The sequence below is a fragment of the Elgaria multicarinata genome, chromosome 3 (genome assembly GCF_023053635.1).
Source record: "Elgaria multicarinata webbii isolate HBS135686 ecotype San Diego chromosome 3, rElgMul1.1.pri, whole genome shotgun sequence".
Classification (NCBI taxonomy): Eukaryota; Metazoa; Chordata; class Lepidosauria; order Squamata; family Anguidae; genus Elgaria; species Elgaria multicarinata.
Window position 1 is genome coordinate 563,853 of NC_086173.1, and position 23,739 is coordinate 587,591.

General features: G+C 45.4%; 1 protein-coding gene across 1 annotated transcript in view; it reads left to right on the forward strand.

The window, feature by feature from the left end:
* Positions 1 to 23,739, forward strand: part of LOC134397005 (uncharacterized) — a 42,218-nt gene that overhangs the window by 14,391 nt on the left and 4,088 nt on the right. The window contains exons 5-19 of the mRNA XM_063123614.1: positions 2,626 to 2,688; positions 5,514 to 5,634; positions 6,534 to 6,626; positions 6,831 to 6,991; positions 10,458 to 10,543; positions 10,724 to 10,807; positions 12,800 to 12,862; positions 15,108 to 15,185; positions 16,702 to 16,790; positions 17,054 to 17,090; positions 18,063 to 18,211; positions 20,135 to 20,197; positions 21,135 to 21,210; positions 22,678 to 22,762; positions 23,246 to 23,333. Of these exons, the coding sequence (XP_062979684.1) occupies positions 2,626 to 2,688; positions 5,514 to 5,634; positions 6,534 to 6,626; positions 6,831 to 6,991; positions 10,458 to 10,543; positions 10,724 to 10,807; positions 12,800 to 12,862; positions 15,108 to 15,185; positions 16,702 to 16,790; positions 17,054 to 17,090; positions 18,063 to 18,211; positions 20,135 to 20,197; positions 21,135 to 21,210; positions 22,678 to 22,762; positions 23,246 to 23,333 (1,336 nt within the window). The remainder of the gene's footprint in view (positions 1 to 2,625; positions 2,689 to 5,513; positions 5,635 to 6,533; positions 6,627 to 6,830; positions 6,992 to 10,457; positions 10,544 to 10,723; positions 10,808 to 12,799; positions 12,863 to 15,107; positions 15,186 to 16,701; positions 16,791 to 17,053; positions 17,091 to 18,062; positions 18,212 to 20,134; positions 20,198 to 21,134; positions 21,211 to 22,677; positions 22,763 to 23,245; positions 23,334 to 23,739) is intronic.

The window sequence follows — 23,739 nt, forward strand, 5'->3', positions numbered from 1 at the left end:
CTTCTTTTGTAGCCTGGCCTTCCTTCCACTTCCTATATGTGACCTTTTTTGTTTCCAGGTCATCTCCAGCTTTTTGTGGACCCACATTGGTTTCTTCTGTTGTCTTCTATCTTTTTTCCTTGCTTAGGTATGTTTCCGTAAAGGCTTCAGCTGATACAGGTTGCTAAGCAACAGTAACAACATGTAACGTCAGCTGATACAGATTGCTAAGCCCCTTGCCCGACTCCTCCAGGCTTTCCAAGGTAATCCGAGCTGGGCGGGCGGTCCAAGGCTGACAGGAACCCCAGTGAGAGGGGGACACCTGCTCCCCCTCCCCCTGACCTGCCTGCCCCCTAGGTCTGCCAGATGGCACTGTATCAGCGGCCTCCAACAGCCCGCGCCCCCGTGATGATATTTAATTAATAAACTTTAAGATACGCTACAACGGCGTATGTTACGCTGGGTGCATTTAGTTGGAATTATTTGTAATTGCGCCTTTAAAATTTCCTTTTTAAAAAACTCCCACTCATGTTGCACTCCTTTTCTCATTAGGGCCACTTGTCATGGGACATTGCTTATCATAGTTCTGAGCTTATTAAAATCAGGTGTCCTAAAATCCAGAGTACGTGTAAGGCTACATTCAGCTTTTGCTTCCTTTAAAATCAAGAATTCAAGTATGACGTGGTCACTTTTCCATACTTTATCCACTAAGTTATCCCTACTGGTCAGTATCAAGTCAAGGATAGCTGATCCTCTAGTTCCTTTCTCCACTTTCTGTAGGAGGAAGTTACCACCCTCACATGTCAGGAATTTCTTGGAAGGGCCACTTTTGGCAGTATTTGTCTCCCAACAGATATTGGGGTAATTGAAGTCTCCCATCAGACTTCCTTGAAACACTGGCAATTTGTTTCTCAAAGGTTTCATCCTCATCTTCTCCTTGATTGGGTGATCGGTAGTAGACTCCGATTATCATGTACTTTTTATTCCTTGCCCCATTTATTTTAATCTAGATGCTCTTGATGGGGCTCCCAGTCTCATCCGCCTGTATTTCTGTGCAGGGATAAATATTTTTAACATATAGTGTGACTCCGCCTCCCTACCTCAGGTGCTAGAAACATGTGGAAAGCAGCAGCTGTATTTCAGGAGCAAATGGATGGGGGAAATTGGTGGTGAAAGGGCAGAAAATTCCTCCTCAGGTTGAATGAGAAAGTGCAGATGTGGTAGGAAGCAGTAACAGGCGGTCTGTAGCCATAAACGGAAGTCCAGTTGGAACTCTTTGTTTATTTAATTTTGGAGTGCTGTGAATTTTGTTTTGCGGTCATATTTTATGTTGCTTTTGATTGTATAGTTTTATTTATGTAAATTGTTTTATATAAAGTATGAAGTGTTAGTTATTACCTCTAAAGCCCTACATGGTTTGGGTCCAGGCTACCTGTGGGATCGCCTTCTCCCATACAATCCGCCCCACACACTCTGAGGAGAATTTACTCCAGTCAGCCACAACTAGGCTGGCAACTGTTACCCAGAGGACCTTTTCTTCTGCTGCCCCAGACTGTGGAATGGCCTGCCGGAGGAGATTCATCTGCTTAATGCTCTCTCTGTGTTTAAGAGAGCTGTAAATACTAGTCTCTTCCAGCAGGCCTACCCAGATGAATTTTAAACCTTAGAATTTTAAGATGGTGTGATTGTTATTTTAATATTGTATTCATTTTATATGCTCTTTTAACTAATTTTATTTATTATTGTTCCCCACCTTGATCCAGAGGGAGAGACCAGTATTATTATTATTATTATTATTATTATTATTATTATTATTATTATTTTATTGTAAAGTGCCCAGAGAACTTTGTTATGGGGCAGCATACAAATGTCATAAATGAAAAACAAAGCCCTATGAAGAGAGACTGAAAGAACTGGGCATGTTTAGCCTGGAGAAGAGAAGATTGAGGGGGGACATGATAGCACTCTTCAAATACTTAAAAGGTTGTCACACACAGGAGGGCCAGGATCTCTTCTCGATCCTCCCAGAGTGCAGGACACGGAATAATGGACTCAAGTTAAAGGAAGCCAGATTCCGGCTGGACATCAGGAAAAACTTCCTGACTGTTAGAGCAGTACGACAATGGAACCAGTTACCTAGGGAGGTGGTGGGCTCTCCCACCCTAGAGGCCTTCAAGAGGCGGCTGGACAACCATCTGTCAGGGATGCTTTAGGGTGGATTCCTGCATCGAGCAGGGGCCTGGACTCCATGGCCTTGTAGGCCCCTTCCAACTCTGCTATTCTATGACATGAAAAAAAAAATCCAATGAAGACCTCCATTTGCTTTCCAGGGGAGGGAGATGGGAGCAGAGAGGTGCAGAGGAGCCCTAAAACTGGTTGCCCTTCTTCAAATTAGGCTTGTTCCAGAAAATGTTATCATTACTACCTACTTTACATGTGAAAATCGCATTGCACAGAAATGTACAGTAGCTGCCACCAAGTGCTAAGAGGCTGCGGACTATGGAAAATTAAGGGCAATCCATGCTAGGCAGGTGCTTCTTAGATGAAGAGGGCGAGGAAAGAGATGCCTGGTCAACCCCGTCTTGCTTTCAGATTACAAGCCTGGTTCTTTATCAGACTTGACCTTTTCTCTCTTTTTTGTCACAGTTCACAGTCTGCTAGTCCTACCTTTAGCTTCAAAGGGATCCAGGATTACTTGAATTGCTACCAGTGAGTAAATTCATATGTTCAGTTAAGCTATCTCGGATCTTGGGGGTCATCCTTCTTTCTCTGTATGGTAACGGGGAAATTACAGCTTCTGTTGGAGAAACGTTTGTGTTTCCTGCTTTCTCTTCCATTTCGGAGCACAACAAAAATTATTCTTAGAAATCTGTTCATACCATAAATGCTTATTGTAGCTTCCATACATTTGGGCAGATGCCTGCAGATGTACTTGCAAACAGGGATATTGCTAGGGCTGCACCCATGGATCCCCTGGCCCCAGATCTCTTCCCCAGAGCCCTGGCTGTCCAAGGGAAGATTTCTTTCTTTGCTTAATGGCCACGCAGGAGGAGGTTTTCAAGGTGGGAGTTGCAGTTGGGGGAAAAAGTGTTGAACCCCCCTCCCCACATGGGGGAACATCTCCCCTGACCCCCTCTGCATGGCAATTAAGCTAAGGAAAAAACCCACTTCCATGTATGGCAATGGAAGCTTTTCTCCAAGGCCTTTGCTAGATGAGGGGTTAGCCCGGTGCGAGGCCCGGGCTCATCCCTGTGCGTCCAGATGACGCACAGGGGATCCCGGGCTCAGGCAGGGGTCAAACCTCCCTGGCCCCAGGGTAACTGGCACCACTTGTGGCCTGGTATTTCCCGTGGTCTCGGGCTGAGCCTGAGACTGTTGACATGTAGCCCATTCCGCTGCTTTTCCTGGTTACCGCATTTACTTGCGAGTAGCCGGGAAAAGCGGTGGACGGCGCGCAGTGCTCCACAGGAGCGCTATGGCCATCAGGGCAGGGTGGAGAGATAGGGGGGGAATCGGAGCCGGGGGGGAGATGGGGGGGAAACGGAAATCGCGGGCGGGGCTGGAAACGGGGATCGCGAGTGTGGGGGAAACGGAGATCACAGGCGGGGGAAATGGAGATCACAGGCGGGGGACCGTGGGCATGGAGGGGGAAACGGAGATTGTGGGCGCGGGGGGGAAACGGAGCCAGGAGGAGATGGGGGGAAACGGAGCCATGGGGAGAGGGGGGGACGTCGGAGCCAGAGCGGGGGGACATCAGAGCCAGGGGGGAGTGAGGAACCCTTAAAAAAAAACAACCCTTACTTTTATTATTGGTGCGCTCCTGCGCACATGGCCCTTTAAAACTAAAAAAAAAAAAAAATGGCGGACGTGACGGTTCCTTCCTGCAGCCTGTCGCGTCTTATGTGTAAACAGTGGCGATGGCCCGCGCTCGCCCCTCCTCCTGCACGGATTCCAAGGTAGGTCTAGCAAAGCCCCAAGTTTAATTGCATGAGTTGGGGGCAATTTTCTCTCAGAAAGGAAAGGCATAGAAATTGGGGCAGATGGAGGGGTAGAAGTGGGGGGAGGAACAGAGCAAGACGGCAAATTAATTTTAATTGGAGTAATTACTGACTATTATTTATATCTTTGTTGATTTTCTATACCTCTCTGGGAGGTTTTCAACAATGCATAAAATTATATGGGATGATCTGGGGCAGCATGCAAGTTAATTGAAGAATTTATTTTATTTGAGGTGATTTTGATGAAAAATTAATTGGCTGGTGTTGTCTTTTGTGAAATTTTTACAAGTCCTACTAATTAGTTCTAAATTTGCATATATAGACATAAATTTGTATATGCAAATTTAATGCAGGATTTTGCCCTGAATGTTTTAAATGCCCAGCAACATCCCTGCCTGCAAACATGAGCCGGAGGGGGGGGGTTTCTGCTGCGATGGGGTGAGCTTCTTTCCATGTTCATTGCTCAAAAAATACTTGTACAGCCACAGAATTGAATACATATTTGCCGTTAATTTTGGTTTTGCCCCAGATGCCTCCAATGGAAAAATAAATAAAAATTGGGTGAAAAATCAGGCACTTTGCATGTCTGAAAACATTTGTTCCCTTCTGGTTCACTCTTTTAACCTTGAAAAACTGCTCCATGGAAGGAAGAAATGACAGTGGTGTGCTTTCACAACAGGCTTTTCACCAAAATCCCCATGTAGCTCTTGCTTATTTATGGAGCCTTGTATACAGATCTGGATGTGGTTTCACATGCCTTAGACACATCTGGTTTGGATTATTGCAACTATATAGGGCTGCCTTGAAAAGATATTTGGAAACTTCAGGTAGCATAAAATGTGGCAACCAGGGTGTTGGCCAGAATCCACTTTGTGGTGTTTATAACTCTGGTCATATGTTGCACTAGCTTTGATTATTTTATAGGTACAATTTAAGGTGTTGGTGACCACCCATGAAGCCCTAAATCGTTTGGAACTAGATCATTTGAAGGACGATCAAGACATTCTTATTTTGCAAGGCTTTGGGGATTGTTTTAACTGCATCCTGTCATTACAAAAACTATGTTTAGCTCTCACTCCTTGTGTATGTTGTGATATTATGCCATTTTATTGAATGTGTTTTTAATTTATATTGTAAGATGCCTTGGGGTTTCTTGCAGGTGAAAAGTGGGAATATAATTCATATAAATAAATTAATAAATCTGGACCCCTGTGAGAGAATTCAGGGACACAAAATGATGAATTCCAGACACATTTTGTTTGGATCATTTTGGGGGAAATCTTTTTTACTTCCCCTGCAGAATGCAATAACTATTCTTCTTCAGTACAGTGTTAACACCCAAGAAAGATTTACAACCTTCAAAGAACAGAAATGGGGGCCTTGATCCACTAAGAGCCCATCTCTGGCAACGTGATCTTGGGGATCCTGGAATGGAGACCACAGCCTTTAAGGCTGCCCATAACCACAGCCTGATTATGACAGAGAGAAAGAGGGAAAACTTAAGTAGTCTTAACTTGACTATTACCTGTTTGCTAGATCGGGGGAGGTAACACCTCTTCAAGTGGCTAAGAACATTATTGCTGCACTGGAAGCTACTGAGAAATCAAGTTCCCCCCTCCGAGCGATTGTTCAGTGGAACCAGCAGGAGATAATCAAGGTGTGTTGTGCTTCTGTCTGCAGCAGTGTAGTTTATTTATTTATTTATTTATTTATTACATTTTTATACCGCCCAATAGCCTAAGCTCTCTGGGCGGTTCACAAAAAGAGCTTCCTCTAGGGCCTAATCTACATCAAGCAGGATATTGCACTATGAAAGTGGTATATAAAAGGCAGGAGCCACACCACACAGGATATAGTGCTATGAAAGCGTTATAGGGCATGTGTCAATGGGCCCCAACAGTTGTCAGTGCACTTCAATACCTCCATAAAGCAGTAGTTTGGCTCCTGCCTTTCATATACCGCTTACACACTGCTTTCATAGTGGAATATCCTGCTTGGTGCACATTAGGCCCAAGTGGTATGAGGTTTGAACCAGGGGAAATCTTCTGATCAAAATTTGAGGTTGGAATCATGTCAGGATTCCTTTAGTCTGTTTATTCAACTGCTCTCTATTTCTGTTCCTCCTCAGCAATTATATTAATGAATGTTGTTGTTGTTGTTGTTTATTTCATTTCTATACTGCCTAACTGCTGAAGCTCTCTGGACAGTTCACAACAATTCACAAGATAAAATATGGCATAAAAATGTAAATACACAAAATCTGAAAACAATTTAAACAGCCAAAAACAATTTCAGTAAGATAATAGACCTGTTCAGACAATTGGCATAAATGTCCCATCATAGTATGCCATTAAATGCTTGTGAGCAGAGGACAGTCTTAACCTGCCACTTAAAAGAAGTTGGTGCCAGTGGGCCTCGGTGGAAGATCATTCCATAATCGGGAGGCATCACTGAAAAGGCCCTCTGCCTTGTCACCTTCCGAATGTCCCTTTGAGGGACACGTGCATGAAGGCATCAGATGTTACATGACTGAACTTCCAAATCTCTGCCTGCTAGATGGCTGAGGACTCCACCACTCGTTATAGAAGCAAGCAGCCCCTCTCTCTGTTGGATGGAATCCCAGTGTGCTTGAAGGAGGAAATTAAAGTGGTAGGCATATGAAACTTGTTTTCTGTCACTGGAGAAGGTTGTTCTTAAGGAGGGAGGCAGTGTTCTTCCTGAATTATTGCTGTAGCACTTGGGTAGCCTTAAGACAACACTGCTGGACTGTTATAGGGGAAAGAAAGGGACTGCTGGGCTGTGTTCATCAGGAATTCCAGCATAATGTATCTTTGTGCCTTTGTGTGTTACGAGGTGCCTTATCACCACCGGAGTGGAACAGAATACCTGGGTATGATGCCAGAGACTGAAGATGCCACTGTGACCAGAAAATTGCGTGAGGCCGGTGCCATTATTATTGGTGCCTCAAACATGCACGAGTTGGGTACTGGGACCACAGGCTGTAACCCCAACAGGTAAAGTAGTTTGCCTTCATGAAACAGTGGTTTGCATTTCACACTGTGCTCTGGGGTATCCCTGGAATCCTTAATGAGAATCTGCAATTGTAGCTGAGCAGAGCAGAGAAGGGGAAGCTGCCCCAGCCGGACTAGAAGGTACATAAGGAAGCAAGCTCCCAGAGAGCGAGCGATCAGAGTGAGCAAACTGGGAGAGAAAACAGGAATTTGTCAGAGGGAGTGTAGTGGAAGAGGAGACCAAGGCAAAGTTGAGAGAGGCCTCGAGTACATCCAGGAGGCTGCCTATTCAAAGTGGCCGTGTGCTCCTGAGTGCTGATTCAAGGGACATGTCCGGAGAGCTGCTGCTGGGCCTGAAGGGGCATGGCCTGATTGCTCTCAGCTGCAGAGTGGGTGGGGAGTCTCATTCTGTTTCCTGACTCCTAGCTGAGTAGAGCAGAGAAGGGGAAGCTGCCCCAGCTGAACTAGAAGGTACATTTGGAAGCCAGCTCCCAGAGAGACAGTGATAAGAGCGAGTGAACAGGGAGAGCAAACAGGAGTTTGTCAGGGGGAGTTCGGCAAAAATGTTTGTTCTTGTAACACACACACACCGTATAGTATGGGGCTCTGTTAACCTTCAGGGAGGACAGGACAAAGCACAGGCTATTGAGTACAGACAGAAAGGCAGAAACAAAAAGTGACTATGGACAGAAAGGATTCTCCAGTGGTGGTGACTTGCAAGGTGAGTGCAATGTTTGTGTTCCTGCCTGAGATCAACATGATGTACATGTGCAACAAGTGCAAGCTGGTTACACTATTGGAAGAAAGAGTGAGTGTACTTGAACAATGAGTGTCAACCCTCCAAGGAATAAGAGAAGACAAAGAGTTCTTAGACAGAACAGAGGAACTTCAGCAGCAGAGAGAAGCCCACGAGGTGGCAGACCAACAGGAAGTTGAACCAGAAGTGGGGAATGCTGAGGTGAGGAAAGCCAATGAAGAGGAAACTCCCCAGAAAAGGGTGATAGTTAGGAGCAGAAGAACTAGAAGACGTTCTGCACCAGTGGAACCACTAGAGCTATGTAACCACTTTCAGGTACTGGAAGATTTGACTGGAGGACAGTTGGTAGAGGAAGAATTACAGGGGACCCTGTGCAGCAGTGAGCAAGAGGCAGAAGGTCAGTCAAGCAGAGGCAACAAAACCAGGGCCTACAGCAACAAGAAGAGAAGAGTCGTGGGAGACTTTCTGTTGCATGGAATTGAAACTCAGGTATGTTGTGAAGACCCATGGACTCGCCAGGTGTGCTGTCTCCCTGGAGGACAGACTTGAGATGTGACTGAAAGGTTGCCAAAGCTCTTGAAGCCCACTGACACATATCCTTTTCTTCTCATCCATGTGGGAACAAATGATATTTTAACAGACCTCAGGTTCCGAGATATGTAATTAGATCCAACAACAAGGTGAGATTTATTTATTTATTTATTACATTTATATACCGCCCCATAGCCGAAGCTCTCTGGGCGGTTTACAAAAGTTAAAAACAGTAAACATTAAAAATATACAAAATTTTAAACCATCAGAAACAACAGTATAAAAACAACAAACAACACAAATTTGTGAGATTAACACAAATTTATAAAAGAAAAGAAAGGCAAGTACAGAATTCAAGTAATAAAGAAAAGGGGAGTCAAAAACCTCTAACACTGATGGTAGACTAAACACTTCCAGCATTTAAACAAATACAATTTTAAACAAATGCTAACAGTAGCACAGTAAACCCATTCAGTCCTGTCTCTCCCCAATCTCCAGAGGTCCCTTCAGAAAACACAACCCCCAACGTCCTGTCTTCAGTCAGGCCTAGCACAGCACAGCGCCTTCGTTCCCTCAAGAACAGATGCTTCTCTCTTTCTCTTGTCCATCTGCTGTCTCCTGTGCTTATTCTCTCTTTCTTCATCTGTATTCTTCTTTCTCTCATGAAGCCTTTCTTTAACGTCTCTCTCAGTCAGCCATGTCTCCTTCTACTCTCCACTCCTCCCCTCACATCAACTGTCAAGATTCTTTTTCTGTTACTTGGGGCCACTTGCTCCTCCCCGCCCCCCTGCTGTATCTATCTGATACTTTCAACTCCTGCAATATTGCTAAGCGGAGTTACGAAGAAATTGCATCAGACTTTCAAGCTTTGGGGAGGAAACTCAAGAACTTTGGGGCTCAGATAGTTTTCTCAACCACCCTCCCAGTACTTGGAAGAGGATTAGAAAGGGAAAGAAAAATACTCCAGGTGAACGACTGGCTACAAAGGTGGTGCCGATGTGAGAGATTCGGATTCTGGGACCATGGGCTACGCTACTTGGAAGATGGACTGCTGGCAAGGGACGAGTTGCACCTCACAAAGGCTGGGAAGAATGTGTTTGGCCACAGCATGAAGAACTTCATCAGGAGGGCTTTAAATTGAATCCTACGGGGGCAGGAGGCAACAGTGTTTGAAGACTTCGGCACCATAACAGAGAGAATCTAATAGCAGCCAAGAATAGTCTTCTCAATAATGCAGGAAATAAGCCAGACCATAAAACACATGGTCTTTGATGTCTATATGCTAATGTCCAGAGTATGGGAAACTCTTGAACTCTTAATACATGAAGGCAAATACGACTTGATAGGTATAACTGAAACTTGGTGGGATGACTCCCATGAGTGAAATACAGCAGTTAAAGGGTATAATTTGTTCAAAAAGAACAGAAGAAATAGAAAGGGAAGCGGAGTCACACTATATGTTAAAAATACTTATCCCTGCACAGAAATACAGGAGGATGAGCCTGGTAGCACCATGGAGAGCATCTGGATTAAAATAAATGGGGCAAGGAATAAAAGGAGCATGATAGTCGGAGTCAACTACCAACCACCCAATCAAGGAGAAGATGAGGATGAAACTTTTGAAAAGCAAATTGCCAGCGGAATTGGTTACCTCTCTGGAACGGGTTACTTTGTGGATGAGCGTCCTTGAACAACAGCTTTCCCACTGCAACTAAGGAAGAGGTTGTTTTTACTGCACTATGCCAGACTTCAGTTGTGGGAATTATGGGCCTGGAGGAAGCCTTTGTGTGTATCTGCACGTAGACAGAAGGGAGGGAAGGAAAGGGAATGCCTTTTGTCTCAGGGTCTGGTGAGATGTGACAGCAGCAGATCTGGCCTGGATACCGCTGAATTCATGTAAAAGCATAATGCAATGAAGGTGGGTGGGAGAGGGGAGCTTTGCTTCTCACTCTGAAGCTGGGGCACCCAACTTTTTCTCTTGGCAATGGTTACTTTTGGTTTCATAGCTGGGATTCAATTTTAACACATGTCTGCTTGCATGATGTTTAGTCTGGCCCTTGGACAGCAGCCAAAGTGGCCACACGTTGGACTCCTGAAACTATTGTCAAGATGTTGCGTTCCTTCCTTCCCCATTGGCCTTGGTGATAACTATCTTCATTATGTTTCTTTACCTACCTGCAGATACCATGGTACAGCTAGAAACCCCTACAACCCCCAGCATTTCACTGGTGGTAGCTCCAGTGGGTCAGCAGCGGCTGTGGCTGCAGGTGAGGTTATACAAGAGATGGGGTGAATATTAGAGAGAGAAACTCTGGCAGAGGAGATGAGGCAGTGGACAGAAGCACAGCAGGGTTCCAAAGTTCATGGCAAGATTAGCAGGTGGGGGGAAATGCCGGACTGGACCGTTTTCCTCAGTGGAAGCCTCTCATTACTCTACTTCTCTCTAGGCCTTTGCCCATTGGCTCTTGGTACAGATGGAGGTGGTTCTGTGAGGATCCCTGCTTCCTTCTGTGGCATTGTGGGACTGAAAGGTAAAATCCATTTCCTTAGTTGGTGATCCCTGATTTCCCTGGATGGGGGGTGAGGAGAGGGGAGGCAGGAAGAGAACAACATAGACATTCCAAATGCAGGGATTCTTCGCTTGAGAGCCCACCCTTCTCCCGTAAACCAATCTGGCCCCCTGGACTGTGGGACTGTCATCGCTTGCTTGCGTGGAACTTCCTGGTGGGAGAAAGTGAGCTGAGCTGGATCAGGCACTCTTCCTCCTGTAGGAAGTCCAGCCAGTTGTGGCCCAGCTCCAGTGGGCCTTACAGTTCATAGCCAGAATCTGATCAGAAGTAGTCTGGAAGGGTTTGAGCCTGTGGAATGCCAGAATCAATGTGAGCTTATCCGTGGCCCGGGGGTTGGGGACCCCTGAAATAGAAGGACAATTTCCAAAAGCAAAGGTGATTATAATGGGAGACCTTAATGCCAGAATGAGTGCAAGTAACATTGAACTTATCAAGTCCAAATATTTCCATTTAGCCGAGTCTGAGGCCCCTTATCTCTTAAAGTCAACTCGAAGATCTAAAGATAAAGTTGTTAATCTCACAGGGGTGCTTTTGGCCCAATTTGTTAATCGCTCAGGAAAAATGATACTAAATGGATGTGCACCCTTTGATAGCAACGGGGAACTTACCTTTGCTTCTAGGATGGGATGCAGTGTTATTGATTACGTGATTGTCTCCCAGTCCCTGTGGTGGCGGATTCATTCATTTGGGGTTGATCAAATTACTGAGAGTGATCACTTTCCATTAAATACCTTGATCAATGACCTTGATGATGGGCATTTAACCAACCACCAACCATCATTGGCCACACCCCCACTAACAACTAAGAAAAAGGTGTAATGGAACAATCAATCAGTGAATAAGATTAATGTTTTTATCGTCTCTGATATTGGGAAAGCATACTATCTAAATAAAACATGATGAGGTGATTGCCAACTATGGACGATAGATACCCTATGTTTAACACTAGGAAATTCTAACCCACAAGCCCAAAAACGTAGACATAGCTATGGTTGGTTTGATCATGAATGTATGTCCCTTAAGAAACAAATACAAACTATCTATAATAATTATAGAAGTAGCACAACTAATGTACTCCCCACTAGTTACTTCCAACTTAAAAAGCTTTATAAAACAACTATCCAGGTTAAAAAACAAGCTGGTACAAGAGAGAGGTGGAGTCTATTGTATCAGGTTACTTTGAATAAGGACACAAGGTGCTTTTGGAATATGGTATCTAAAGCTTTATCTGATAAGAAGGCGCCTGAATGTTGTATCTCGACTACAGTACGGGAGAGCCACTTTGCTGAAATCTTCCTTGATCCTAATTGTGTAAATGCAGCCCCTATCGAAATGACAGACAAGCTACCAGAGTGGCCCGATGTCCAGCCAAAAGAAATGATGGAACTAATTAGCCAGCTCAAAAGCAATAAAGCCCCTGGACCTGACAGTATTCCATCAAATGTATTAAAATGCAATGTGGGTTGGTGGGCCTCTCTCTTAGCCCCTTTCTTTACACTGTGCAATAGGACAGGCCGTCTCCCACATATCTGGCGCAAGGCAATTTTAGTTCCCATATATAAGAAGGGTGAGAGGCAGGACCCCAATAATTACCACCGCATTAGCCTTTTATCTATAATAGGGAAGATTTATACCAAGCTGCTCTGTAAGCGTCTTTTGGAACGGATGGAAAATTCCAAAGTGATAGGAGATAAACAAATTGGCTTTAGCCCAGGGTGCTCAACTTTAGATTTCTGAAGAGTCTAACCGTTAAGCATTTACCAATGGATTTGCTACAGTAAAAATGTCTTATTGATTTGGGGTATCCTGTGTCAGAATACCATAGTCTGTGCTTGAATGATTGGGCCCATGACATAGCCAGACCAAGTGCTCTGGCTGAACTGGCCCCTCGCATTCCGTTCTGGTCATTTGTTTTTTTGCATCGTTAACCAACTTGCTCTGTCTTGTCCAAAGGTACATTTGGACGAATCAGTGGGTTTGGCTGTCTTCCTCTCTCGTATTCCACTGTGAGCCTCGGTAAGAAGGATGTCTCTTGAGTAGCATTTCTAGCTGCAGGAACCTTATGTCTACTACTGGGAGAGGGGTTGCATTCTATGCCACTTCCTTACTTTAAATCGGGTTGGAAACCTGAGGCCCTCCAGGTGGTGTTAAATTACAGCTCCCATCATTCCTGACCGTTGGCCATCCTAACTGGGCCTGCTGGGAGTGAAGAGTCCAGTGACACCTGGAAGGCCATAGTGTTTTCAGCCCTGCTTTCTATGCCTTTGTAAATGTGTTTCTTAAACCTAAGGGCTCAGTTTTTTTCGTAATTTTGGAATATGTGGGAAGGGGTGGTGAAGTAGGAGGGATAGGGAAATGAGAGCCAGCATGACAGAGGTGAGCATGAAGAGAGGCAAAGAGGTGACTCTGCGGATATCCTTTAACTATGGATACACTGGTCGGCCCTTTTGTCCTGATTTACACACAGAGAATGAGGCAGTGGAATGGAAGGCACTCCTTCAGATCACGGGTGTATGCGATCATTTCGAATATTCTTAGACATAAATCACTACAGATAGGAAACTAGTACATTGCGGGGAAGGGGGAGGCTAGAGCCTTTGTCTCCATTTTTTACAGCTTGTTGTGCGCACGTGTGTTTCACAAGGGATCTTTTATAGAAATGCAATCTCTCTCTCTCTCTCTCTCTCTCTTAAAATACACAATCTGAAGTGGAGCAGCCCACTCTGCATTCTGGGCATTCCACTCCGCCATTTGAACATAAGAAGGGCCCTGATGCTAGGTCAGACCAAGGGTCCATCTAGTCCAGCACTCTGTTCACACAGTGGCCAACCAGCCATCGGCCAGGGAACAACAAGGCAGGACATGGTGCAACAGGACCCTCCTACCCATGTTCCCCAGCAAATGGTGCACACAGGCTTACTGTCTCGAATACTAGAGATAGCACACAGCCATCAGGCCTAGTAGCCATTGATAGCCTTCACCTCCAGGAATTTATCCACCCCCCTTTTAAAGCCATCCAAATGGGTGGCCATCAGTACATCTTGTGGTAGTGAGTTTCATAACTTAACTATGTGCTGTGTGAAGAAGTCCTTCCTTTTATTTGTCCTGGATCTCCCACCAATCAGCTTCATGGGATGTTCTTGGTTCTAGTATTTTGAGAGAGGGAGAAAAATGTCTCCGTATCCACATTCTTCATACCATGCCTAAGCTTGTACACCTCTATCATGTCTCCCCTTAGCCTCCTTTTTTCCAAGCTAAACAATCCCAGCTGATGTCACCTTCCCCCATAGGGGAGATGCTCCAACCCCTTAATCATTTCAGTTGCCCTTTTCTGTACTTTTTCCAGCTCTATAATATGCTTCTTCAGTTGTGGTGACCAGAACTGTACACAGTATTCTAAGTGTGGTCACACCATTGACCTTTTTATTTTCTCAGTATTTTAACACTTAATTTTAACTTAAATTTAAATTTTACTGTTCTAACTCTGTATTTTAATCTTATATCAATTTTTGCTGCGTGGTTTTATCCTGGTTGTGCTTTTTATACTGTATTTTGTATTTGTGTTTTTAAACTGTTGGTTGTTTTATTGTGGTTTTAATTTTTGTGAACCGCCCAGAGAGCTTCGGCTATTGGGCGGTATAAAAATGTAATAAGTAAATAAATAAATTTGTATAAGGGCAGTACGATACTGGCTGTTTTATTCTCAATTCCTTTTCTTATAATGCCGGACATGGAGTTTGCCTTCTTTACAGCAGCTGCAGACTGGGTGGACATTTTCATCAAGCTTTTCCACCACAATCCCACGATCTCTTCCTTGTTCTGTCACCGCCAGCGCAGATCCCATTAGGTTATGCTTGAAGTTGGTTTTTTTTGTTCCAACATGCATCACTTCCACATTCTAAAGCAGCCTTCCATGACCAGGTTTCCTTCAAATGAGTTGGACCACAAATCCCATTGTTCCCAGCCATTGGCCATGCTGGTTTGGGCTGATAGAAGTAGTAGTCCAAAACAACTGGTGGCCATCCGGTTGGGGAAAGCTGCTTTAAAAGCTACTTGAAAACAAAAGAGATCCCTGGAAGCCAGAGGCCCATCTAGATAAGTAGGGAGTTGTGCAGGTGCCTGCAAGAGAGAAGGCTTTCTCAGTTGTCAGCTGTGGTGCCCCATTTTTGGAATGCATTGTTTTGTATGTTATTGGGCAAATTAGGAATATAAGAAATAAGGCACCACAACGCACTCATTCTCCATTGTCTATCTTTGGCAGGACCTCTCTGTGTTTCAGTGGCAGATGCAGCAGTTGCTTATGCTATCCTGGCTGGCCCGGATCCCCTGTATCCATATGGTGAGTCTTGCTGCTTATTCATTCCCAGCCCAGGATAGCACATCATGGTTTCCTTTTCCTCGTGTGAAACTTGATGCCTGTTCCTTGGTCGCCCTGTGGGATGACCCTGTGCCTTGGTTGCCCTATGGGATGATCTTTGCCGGGAGAGGGACAGGGGGAGTGCGACCCTGTTGGTTCTCCTGGACCTCTCAGCGGCTTTCGATACCATCAACCATGGCATCCTTCTGGATAGGTTCTTTGAGCGGGGAGTTGGAGGTACCACGTTGCAGTGGTTCCGCTCCTACTTGGATGGCCGATTCCAGAAGGTGGTGGTGGGGATTATTGCTCTGTGCCGTGGCTCCTAAGCCATGAGGTTCCACAGGGCTCTTATCTTATCCCCTATGCTGTTTAACATATACATGAAGCCGCTGGGGGAGGTTATCCAGAGATGTGGACTGAGGTGTCATCAATATGCGGATGATACCCAGCTCTACCTTTCCTTTTCATCAAACCCAGGTGAGGCAGTGGCTGTTCTGAACCAGTGCCTGGGCACGGTAATGGACTTGATGAGGGCTAACAAACTGAGACTCAATCCAGACAAGACGGAGGTACTGTTAGTGGGTGGTTCATCTGTCCGGCGTGGTGATGTTTGCCCTATTCTGGACGGGGTTGCACTCTCCCTAAAGGATCGGGTCCGTAGTCTGGGGGTGCTCTTGGATCCAGAACTGTCACTTGAGGCACAGGTGAACTCAGTGGCAAAGAGCACCTTTTATCAGCTTAGGCTGATATACCAACTGCGCCCTTATCTGGACAGAGATAGCCTAGCTACAGTTATCCATGCTCTGATAACCTCTTGTTTGGATTACTGCAATGCGTTATACGTGGGGCTGCCTTTGAAAACGGTCCGGAAACTTCAGCTGGTACAAAACAGGCAGCCCGCCTACTAACAGGGACTGGCCGACGAGACCACATCACGCCAGTCCTTTTCCAGCTTCATTGGCTGCCAGTCCAGGTCCGGGCCCGATTCCAAGTGCTGGTATTAGCATTTAAAGCCCTAAACGGATTGGGGCCAGGCTATCTGAAGGAACTCCTCCTCCCGTATGTACCTGCCTGGACCCTAAAGTCATCCTCAGGGGTCCTTCTCCGCGAGTCCTGCCAAAGGAAGTGAGGCAGGTCGTTACCAGGAGGAGGGCCTTATCTGCTGCGGCACCCCGGCTGCGGAATGAGGTATCTGCTGCGGAATGAGGTGCCAAGGAGGTTCGCTTGGCACCTACATTATATGCCTTTAGACGCCTTTTTATTCTCCCAGCATTTTAACAGTATAAATAAATTTCAACTTGTTTAAAATTTGTAATTTTGCCTTGCTGCTGTTTTTAACTGGTTGAGCTTTTATACTGTGTTTTATATTATGGTTTTATGCTGTTGTTTTATACTTTGAATGATTTTAATTTTTGTGAACTGCCCAGAGTGCTCCGGCTATTGGGCGGTATAGAAATGCAATAAATAAACAAATAAATATTTCTTTGAACCCTTACAGGATTATGCCAGCCCAAACCATCCCTCTCTGAAATCCTCACCCCTGATCTGAAGGGCTTGAAGTTGGGGATTGACTGGATGTTCTTTAAGGTGCCTGTTTGCCTCCCCATTTCTGTTAGATCATTCAGACCAGTGCCATCATTAAATCTGTTGGTAGTGGGGGTTACGTAGTGGGGGCTCTGGGGTCTTCTTTCGGGTTTAATTCACCCTTCAAAGGAAATAGGAGGCCACGTCACTCTATCATGCAACTGAGGACACTGACTGGCTTCCACAGAGGGGCAAAGGGACACAGGAAATGTTCCAAAATCATGGATCTGGAAAAGTGAGCACTTCTGTTTTTGCTTGTTTGCCAGGCCTGTGATGCTGAAATCCTAGCTGTCTGTCAAAAAGGTAAAGTACAAGACAAATTTGTTCTTCCCAAGAACTGTAATGTCCTGGCTTACTAAATCTCCCATCTTGGTGCCTTTAAACTGTTTATGTGAGTTAAAGATCAGGATTGTCCTGAATCTCCAAGTAATTTTGTAAACTTGTTAATTTGAGGAGGGAAAGGATTTTGGGAGGCCCAGTATTGTGAAATAGACAGTGTACCACTTCCTGGTACATCCTGATCATGCCAGTTACGTGTGGACAGTGCAGTTGCATGCTCCCCTGGGTGTATTTGAAAATACGTAGTAGAAGTAGTACTTAGTATGCATAGAGAGCTTTCAAATGTCTAAGCCCATCACATACTTTTCAGGACTGTTGTAGGGAAAATGTCAGTATTGCAGATGGGTGGGCTGCAGGCTGGGAGAGCGACGTGCGGAAGTCACGTGAGTGACTGCGTGGTATATTGGAGATCAGTGATTTCCTCTTCTGATACTTTATTTATAATGCGCGTGTTTGTGTGTGTACGTGTGTGTGTTAGCTTCCCTCCCAGGTGCAGTTTGCCAGATCAAAATGGACTCTTCCCTCAAAGTACCTGTACCTTTCCCCCTTGCGGGGCAAAAAGCCACTTGGGCATGGGAAGCAATTCCAATCAAGCACATGATGCTGGGGAAAAGGTTAAATGTCTCCTCATACAATCATAGAATAGCAGAGTTGGAAGGGGCCTACAAGGCCATCGAGTCCAACCCCCAGCTCCATGCAGGAATCCACCCTAAAGCATCCCTGACAGATGGTTGTCCAGCTGCCTCTTGAAGGCCTCTCGGGTGGGAGAGCCCACCACCTCCCTAGGTCATTGGTTCCATTGTCGTACTGCTCTAACAGTCAGGAGGTTTTTCTAAATGTATGTGTGGAGGCCTGGCAGCTTGAGTTTGCTGGATGATACAGAATACATTTGTTTGACAATTAAAGTGCTCACTTTTTACCCCATGCATTGCTCAGCTGTGGAGTCTCTGGCAGGCTTAGGTGCCTCTGTAGTCGATGTGTCCATGCCAGAGATGGAGGAGGTGCGAGTGGCTCATGTTGTCTGCATCCTCAGTGAAATGAGGGATTTCCTGCAGCCTGACTACAACAATCACTTTGAGCAAATGGTAACTATTGGGTGGGCGGACTGGATACGTTATCAGCCACCTCCCTTACATTAATTAATATTCTGCACAAATAGGCATGTGTCGAGTCTATGTTTTCCTCTTTAGAACTCCTTGTACAAATCAGGGGCTGGTTGCACCCTCTGTGTGAAGGACCTCCTCTGGTGGTTTCGTGTATCCTGGTATCAGCTACTTCTCTCACTTGCTTGTGAGCAGGCCTGTGCAGATTAACTTGCATACCAGAAGAGCTCCCTCACCCCGCAGTTTCAAGACTTGCCTGCTTTTGCAAAGTTCAGGCTGCACAAAGTTGTCTTTATTTTGGCCTCAGAGACCTGTCTGGGCCTTTGGGCTGAAAGGGAGTCAGGAGGAACAGCTCTTTCAGATGGCCTTGTTCGCAGTAGGGCAGAAAGTAGACTGGGATCTACTGGTAGATCTCTGGGTAATTTATAGTAGATAAGCAAAGGGTTCCGACTCCTAACTCTGGGAGAGGCAACCTGGCGCTTTCCGCTTTGAATCTCAACTCCCACAATCCCTTATCATTGGCCAATGCTGATTCTACTACTGAAACCCAATCCCTTGGCTCAGAATGTGCTCAGAGGAACTCTGTCCTTTCAGTCTAAGTGTATGTCTTTTGCATCTGGCTCTGGATTTTGGAGTTCTAGTAGAAACAACAACAAACTATCCAACAAGCCCGAAGTCTGCCTGCCACTGGACTGACTTATGGCAGCCTGATGAGGAATCATGCCTGATACGAGGAAGAATAAGGAAGAATTGTAGGCAGAGTTAGAAGTTTCTACCCTTGCAGGCGGAGAGGAAGGGAAGCTCTTGAGTGAGGTAGCTGTGGGACACGAGGGGATACTCTCCTGCCTGTTCTCCTCAAAGAGTTTCCAGCCATTCCTGACCAAGGTACTCAGCGTCCTGGAACTCACAGTGGAGGTGCAAGAACCCCAGGCAGCTCCAGACCTAAGTGGGGGGCAAAGGAGATATTCCCCTGGGGCAGAGTTACAAATTCATGCCTTTTATAGTGTCCAAGGCTTTTAGATAAATGCATCAAAGCAGGTATGGCTCAAAGCCTGGCCTGTGGGTCCATATAGGGTTGTGTGCCCTCACTTTCCAAGGGGAGAAGCAGCGTTCTTGCCTTCAATGTTGCATTCTTGGACACATGGATGGTACTTGGGCACCAGATATTTCCTGCTTTTGGTCCTGTGTTTCTGCCTGCTTAGGTACTTCCTCGAAGGCAGGTGGCTTTCAAGGAGAGGGACCAGGAGGGAAGGACGCATTGGTATAAACAGTCATAGGTCAGCCTGCCTCTGAACTGGGCCCGTGATATTCCTTTTGATTTCAGTCATATGGCTTCGGAGCCTTCATAGCCTCTTTCCTTCTGCAGCTTGTGACAGTTTGGTTCAAGCAACCATAGCGCGAGGATTAAAAGTTCCTTGCCCTGCAAATATCTTAGACATAGGAAGTCTTTCTCCACCTGTTTACTTGTTTTGTGGTACACTTTATGCTAGCATGCAAGTGGAACAGAATTTGCTTTAAAAAACACACACGCTTCTCATCATCATTATTAAACAGTTTTGTCATGCGAGAGGCTGGCAAACTTGAGAGCCAACTCTGCTGAAAGCTCAGACACCAAGCAAGTATTAGGCAGGATTCCAAAAATGGGAGTGGGGAGGAAGAGGACGATAAGGGGGTGGGGATGCATCCGTTCCCTGCATAACTTTGCCGTTAACTTGGGCTTTTTGTCTCTGTTCTTTGCTTAAAGTTTGAGTGTGGATCTAATTAGACCAGAGATCTACTTTCATTTCACAGTAGAGTCTGCTGCTGCGTAGCCTTGAGCTCTGATCTAGGTGTGCAACCTGTCCATGGTTCTGTATTGCTTTTGATTCTGCAGTTGAAATTTAACCTCATGTCTTTGTTTTCCAGAATTTGGAGACTCGTTTCAATCTTGCAATAGCCTCTCAGTTCACAGCTCTGGATTACATTAAGGTGAAAGGCAGGTTGCAGGGGAAAGGAGGGCTGGGCTAAAACCACTGTGGGCTGGGCAGCCCCCTCCTTGCAGATAGACAGGAGGTGGTGAAAGGGAGGAGGTGCAAACTTCAGAGCGACGGCAGAAGCGTCCACTCACATAAATGTTGTGTGTTTTCCATTATTAGCAGGCTTCTACTAAAAAAGACAAACACCCACATGGACACAATGTTTCTCCCCCCCCTCCCATTTTTCAGTCGTTTTTAGCCATTGTCCCTTCCTTCCACTTGATTAAAGGGCTTTGTAGCATCTAGATTTGCAGTCAATTGGGTTTTTTGTACAGAGGTTTAGCATTGTGTGTTAAAACATGCATTTATCTTTTGCACATGCCTGCCCCATTCACACACACACACACACACACACACACACGTCCACCCATCACACACTGAGCCATCTTTCCTGTTGAGGAAAGCGCATTGAGGCCTCAGCTCTACGGAGGCCTTTATGGGTCAGATGAGGAGGCCTGGCGGGCCAAATTCAGCCTGTAAGCTGGAGGTTCTTCATCCCTGATTTAAACTATGGTTTGTGAAAAGAAGCTAGGCTCAAGCTGTGGGTTGTGATCTTTAAATTAGCCAGAGTTCCCAATTAAGACATAATGAGAATTGAAATCAATTTTTAGAAACCCATTTTAAACCTGGGAATGCTACAACTGGATGCATTCTGAGAGCATCTAAAGAGCCGGTGAGAACTGTTTATGCTCGGACTGTTTCTTTGTCTAATAGCGGGATGTGCTTCTGGTTTTGCCCACCTTCCCTGGAGAGGTTGCTCGTATTTGGCTGTGGTAACCTGGACTGCTTTCCTGGCACACATTTACCTCGGCCTCCCACACTTCAGTGTGATCTGTTTCTGGGGCAGCACCCAGCTTGTTTACAGCCCCGGCTCCCTCTTCTGTTTGCAGGCCAATCGTCAGCGGAGCCGTGCCATAGCCTTCCTGCGAGAGATGTTTGCCAATGTGAACTGTCTCGTTACTCCAGGTACGTGATGTTGGCTGACTTGAACCATATTTGTGATAACTTGTGGGGTTTCTGTTGGTCTGATACTTACAGATTTATTTCCTGACCTGTGTGCGTATGCAGTGCACGAGCGAAAGCCTCTGGAACTCCCTGCCCAGGGAGGCTAGGCTGGCTCCCTCTGTGCTACAGTTTCGGAGGCAGGCAAAACCGTTTTTGTTTCAGCAGGCTTTTGGAACTACTCTGGACCTGTGTTAATGTACTGGATTCCCCCCCCCCCCATTTTAACCTGTTACAGTTTTTAATTTTTTTAACATGTTTTAAATGTTTAACATGTTTAAAAAGGCGGGATATAAATAATAATAATAATAATAATAATAATAATAATAATAATAATAATGTCCTGCATATTGTAGCCTCAGGATTGAGAAGGTGCTGCAGAGGCATATGGCAGATGAAATGCAGCACAGCCGTAATTCCTTCTTGAAATAAACTTGCTGGAAATCAAAGTGGCTGGAGATAGTTATGAGTACTACCTTTCAGTACTTAGAAGATATGCCATCATCCACACCTTAGAACTTGGTTTTATTCATATTAATTTCGACTTCATGTAGAGATAACATTTTATGTTCAAGGGGTAGAGTTTCCAAAAGAACTTGCATTTTCTTGGTTAATGAGAAACCAAGTAACCCTTTGTGGGGTGTGCTTGTGTGGATGTACCTACAAGTAGCTTAATGCTTGTGTTGGGGCAGTTTTAAAATCAAATATATAATTGTGTAGAAGGAAGAGTCATTCATGGGCGCTTCCTTAACGCTATGGTGCTGCACGCTGTGCAGTTGAGAAAACTCAATGGATCTCAGTGCTGAAAGGATGAAAGACCTCAGTACATTTTGGCTTGGAAGAAGGAGCAGGCCTGGAGTTTGGTTCCTGGAATGCACTGTATGTATTAATTTGTTTGATTGGTTGATTTCGTACTGTACTGTGCACTGTGTACAGCTGGGAAATGGTGCAGCTCTGTAGAAATGTATTCAGCACTTTATCACTCAGGTTCATGAATATTACAGATCTGCCCCATTGTGCTTGTCTGAAAAATTAGTTTCCCTGCTTGTCTAACCGTCAGCCTTCCTCAACCTGGGGCGCTCCAGATGTGTTGGACTGCATCTCCCAGAATGCCCCAGCCAGCTGTAGTCCAACACATCTGGAGCGCCCCAGGTTGAGGAAGGCTGGATTAACTGGTATTCCTTAAGATTCAATTTACCAAACTTCTGTGTATATCATCTTTTAAACATCTTTCAGTTCATTTTGGCTTCCAAAGCCAGCCCAGCTAAAATTCTACTCTTATAAGGGAAAAATGTAATTGTTTTTACCTGGAAACAATTTTTCAGGCTTGACTGGGAAGTTCTGGATTTGGTGAGGGTCAAAGAGCCTGTATAAATTAATAGAAAACCAAGTAACTTTTTAAATCATTACCTGTTTTTTCTCTTGGACAAGGAACTGCTTGTTGTGCTCCAAGAATCCAGGGCTCTGATCTCCTGACTGGATGTAGTGATGTTCAGACAACTCTCCGGAGCATGAGGTGAGAACAATATTGTGTGCAGTTCAAAGCAAAGGGGCAGGTATGGGAAGTGGATGGATGAGGACCATCTTCTAGGGCAGGGGAAGGCAACATGGTGCCCTCCAGATGTTTTGAACTACAGTTCCCATAAACCTCAGCCGACGTTTCTTTTACTAATAGACAATTGACATGGATTATGGAAGTTGCAGTCCAAAACATCAAGAGAGCACTGGTCCAGGGCCCACACCCACACCCACCTTCCAAAGACAAATCTGCTAAAATAGGCTGTGGCTGCTGAATACATGACAGCTGTGATTTGGTTTGGTCGAGTTGCCTTTTTAAAGTTGGGAGAATTCTTTCCGTATCAATAATTTCTTTGGCTGCTTGACTCTTGGAATCCTAACACCTGATGTTGGCTGCTGCGAGGTCACTGTTCCTCTCCAGGAGTTTCCTGGCAGTCAGGAACCCAACTGACATCTCCTCCATCTCCACTGATCCTTGCAGATACATGCAGATGGCCAATTTGACGGGCATTCCAGCACTAGTGGTGCCAGTTGGATACACTGCTTCAGGGCTTCCCATCAGCATTCAGGTAAATATGACCCTCTCTTGCTGGTGTGGCCCAGATGGTCCACACAAGCTTTGTTCTTTTCTCATGACCCGCTGTATGCTGTAAGCAAGAATTATTGTGAAGAAGGTGAACTCCGCACGGCTCCCTAATTAATCTGCCTATAGTGGCATCTTGTCTTCTTCACTTGCTTGACGCCCGTCTCAGATGCGATGACCAATAGGAGACAGTGCGCCCCCTCTGGCCAGTAATCACATGGCACTCGACGGGTGTTGTGTTTTTGGTTGTGATAGGGACGTGTTATCTGGCTATTTTACATTTCTACAACACCCTACCGAAACCCATGCAGACATATTCTTCTGGCTTCTTTCCAAGGAATCCATTGATGTGTTGCAATTCAAGGAAGGAAACAAGTATGAGATGTGTTAGT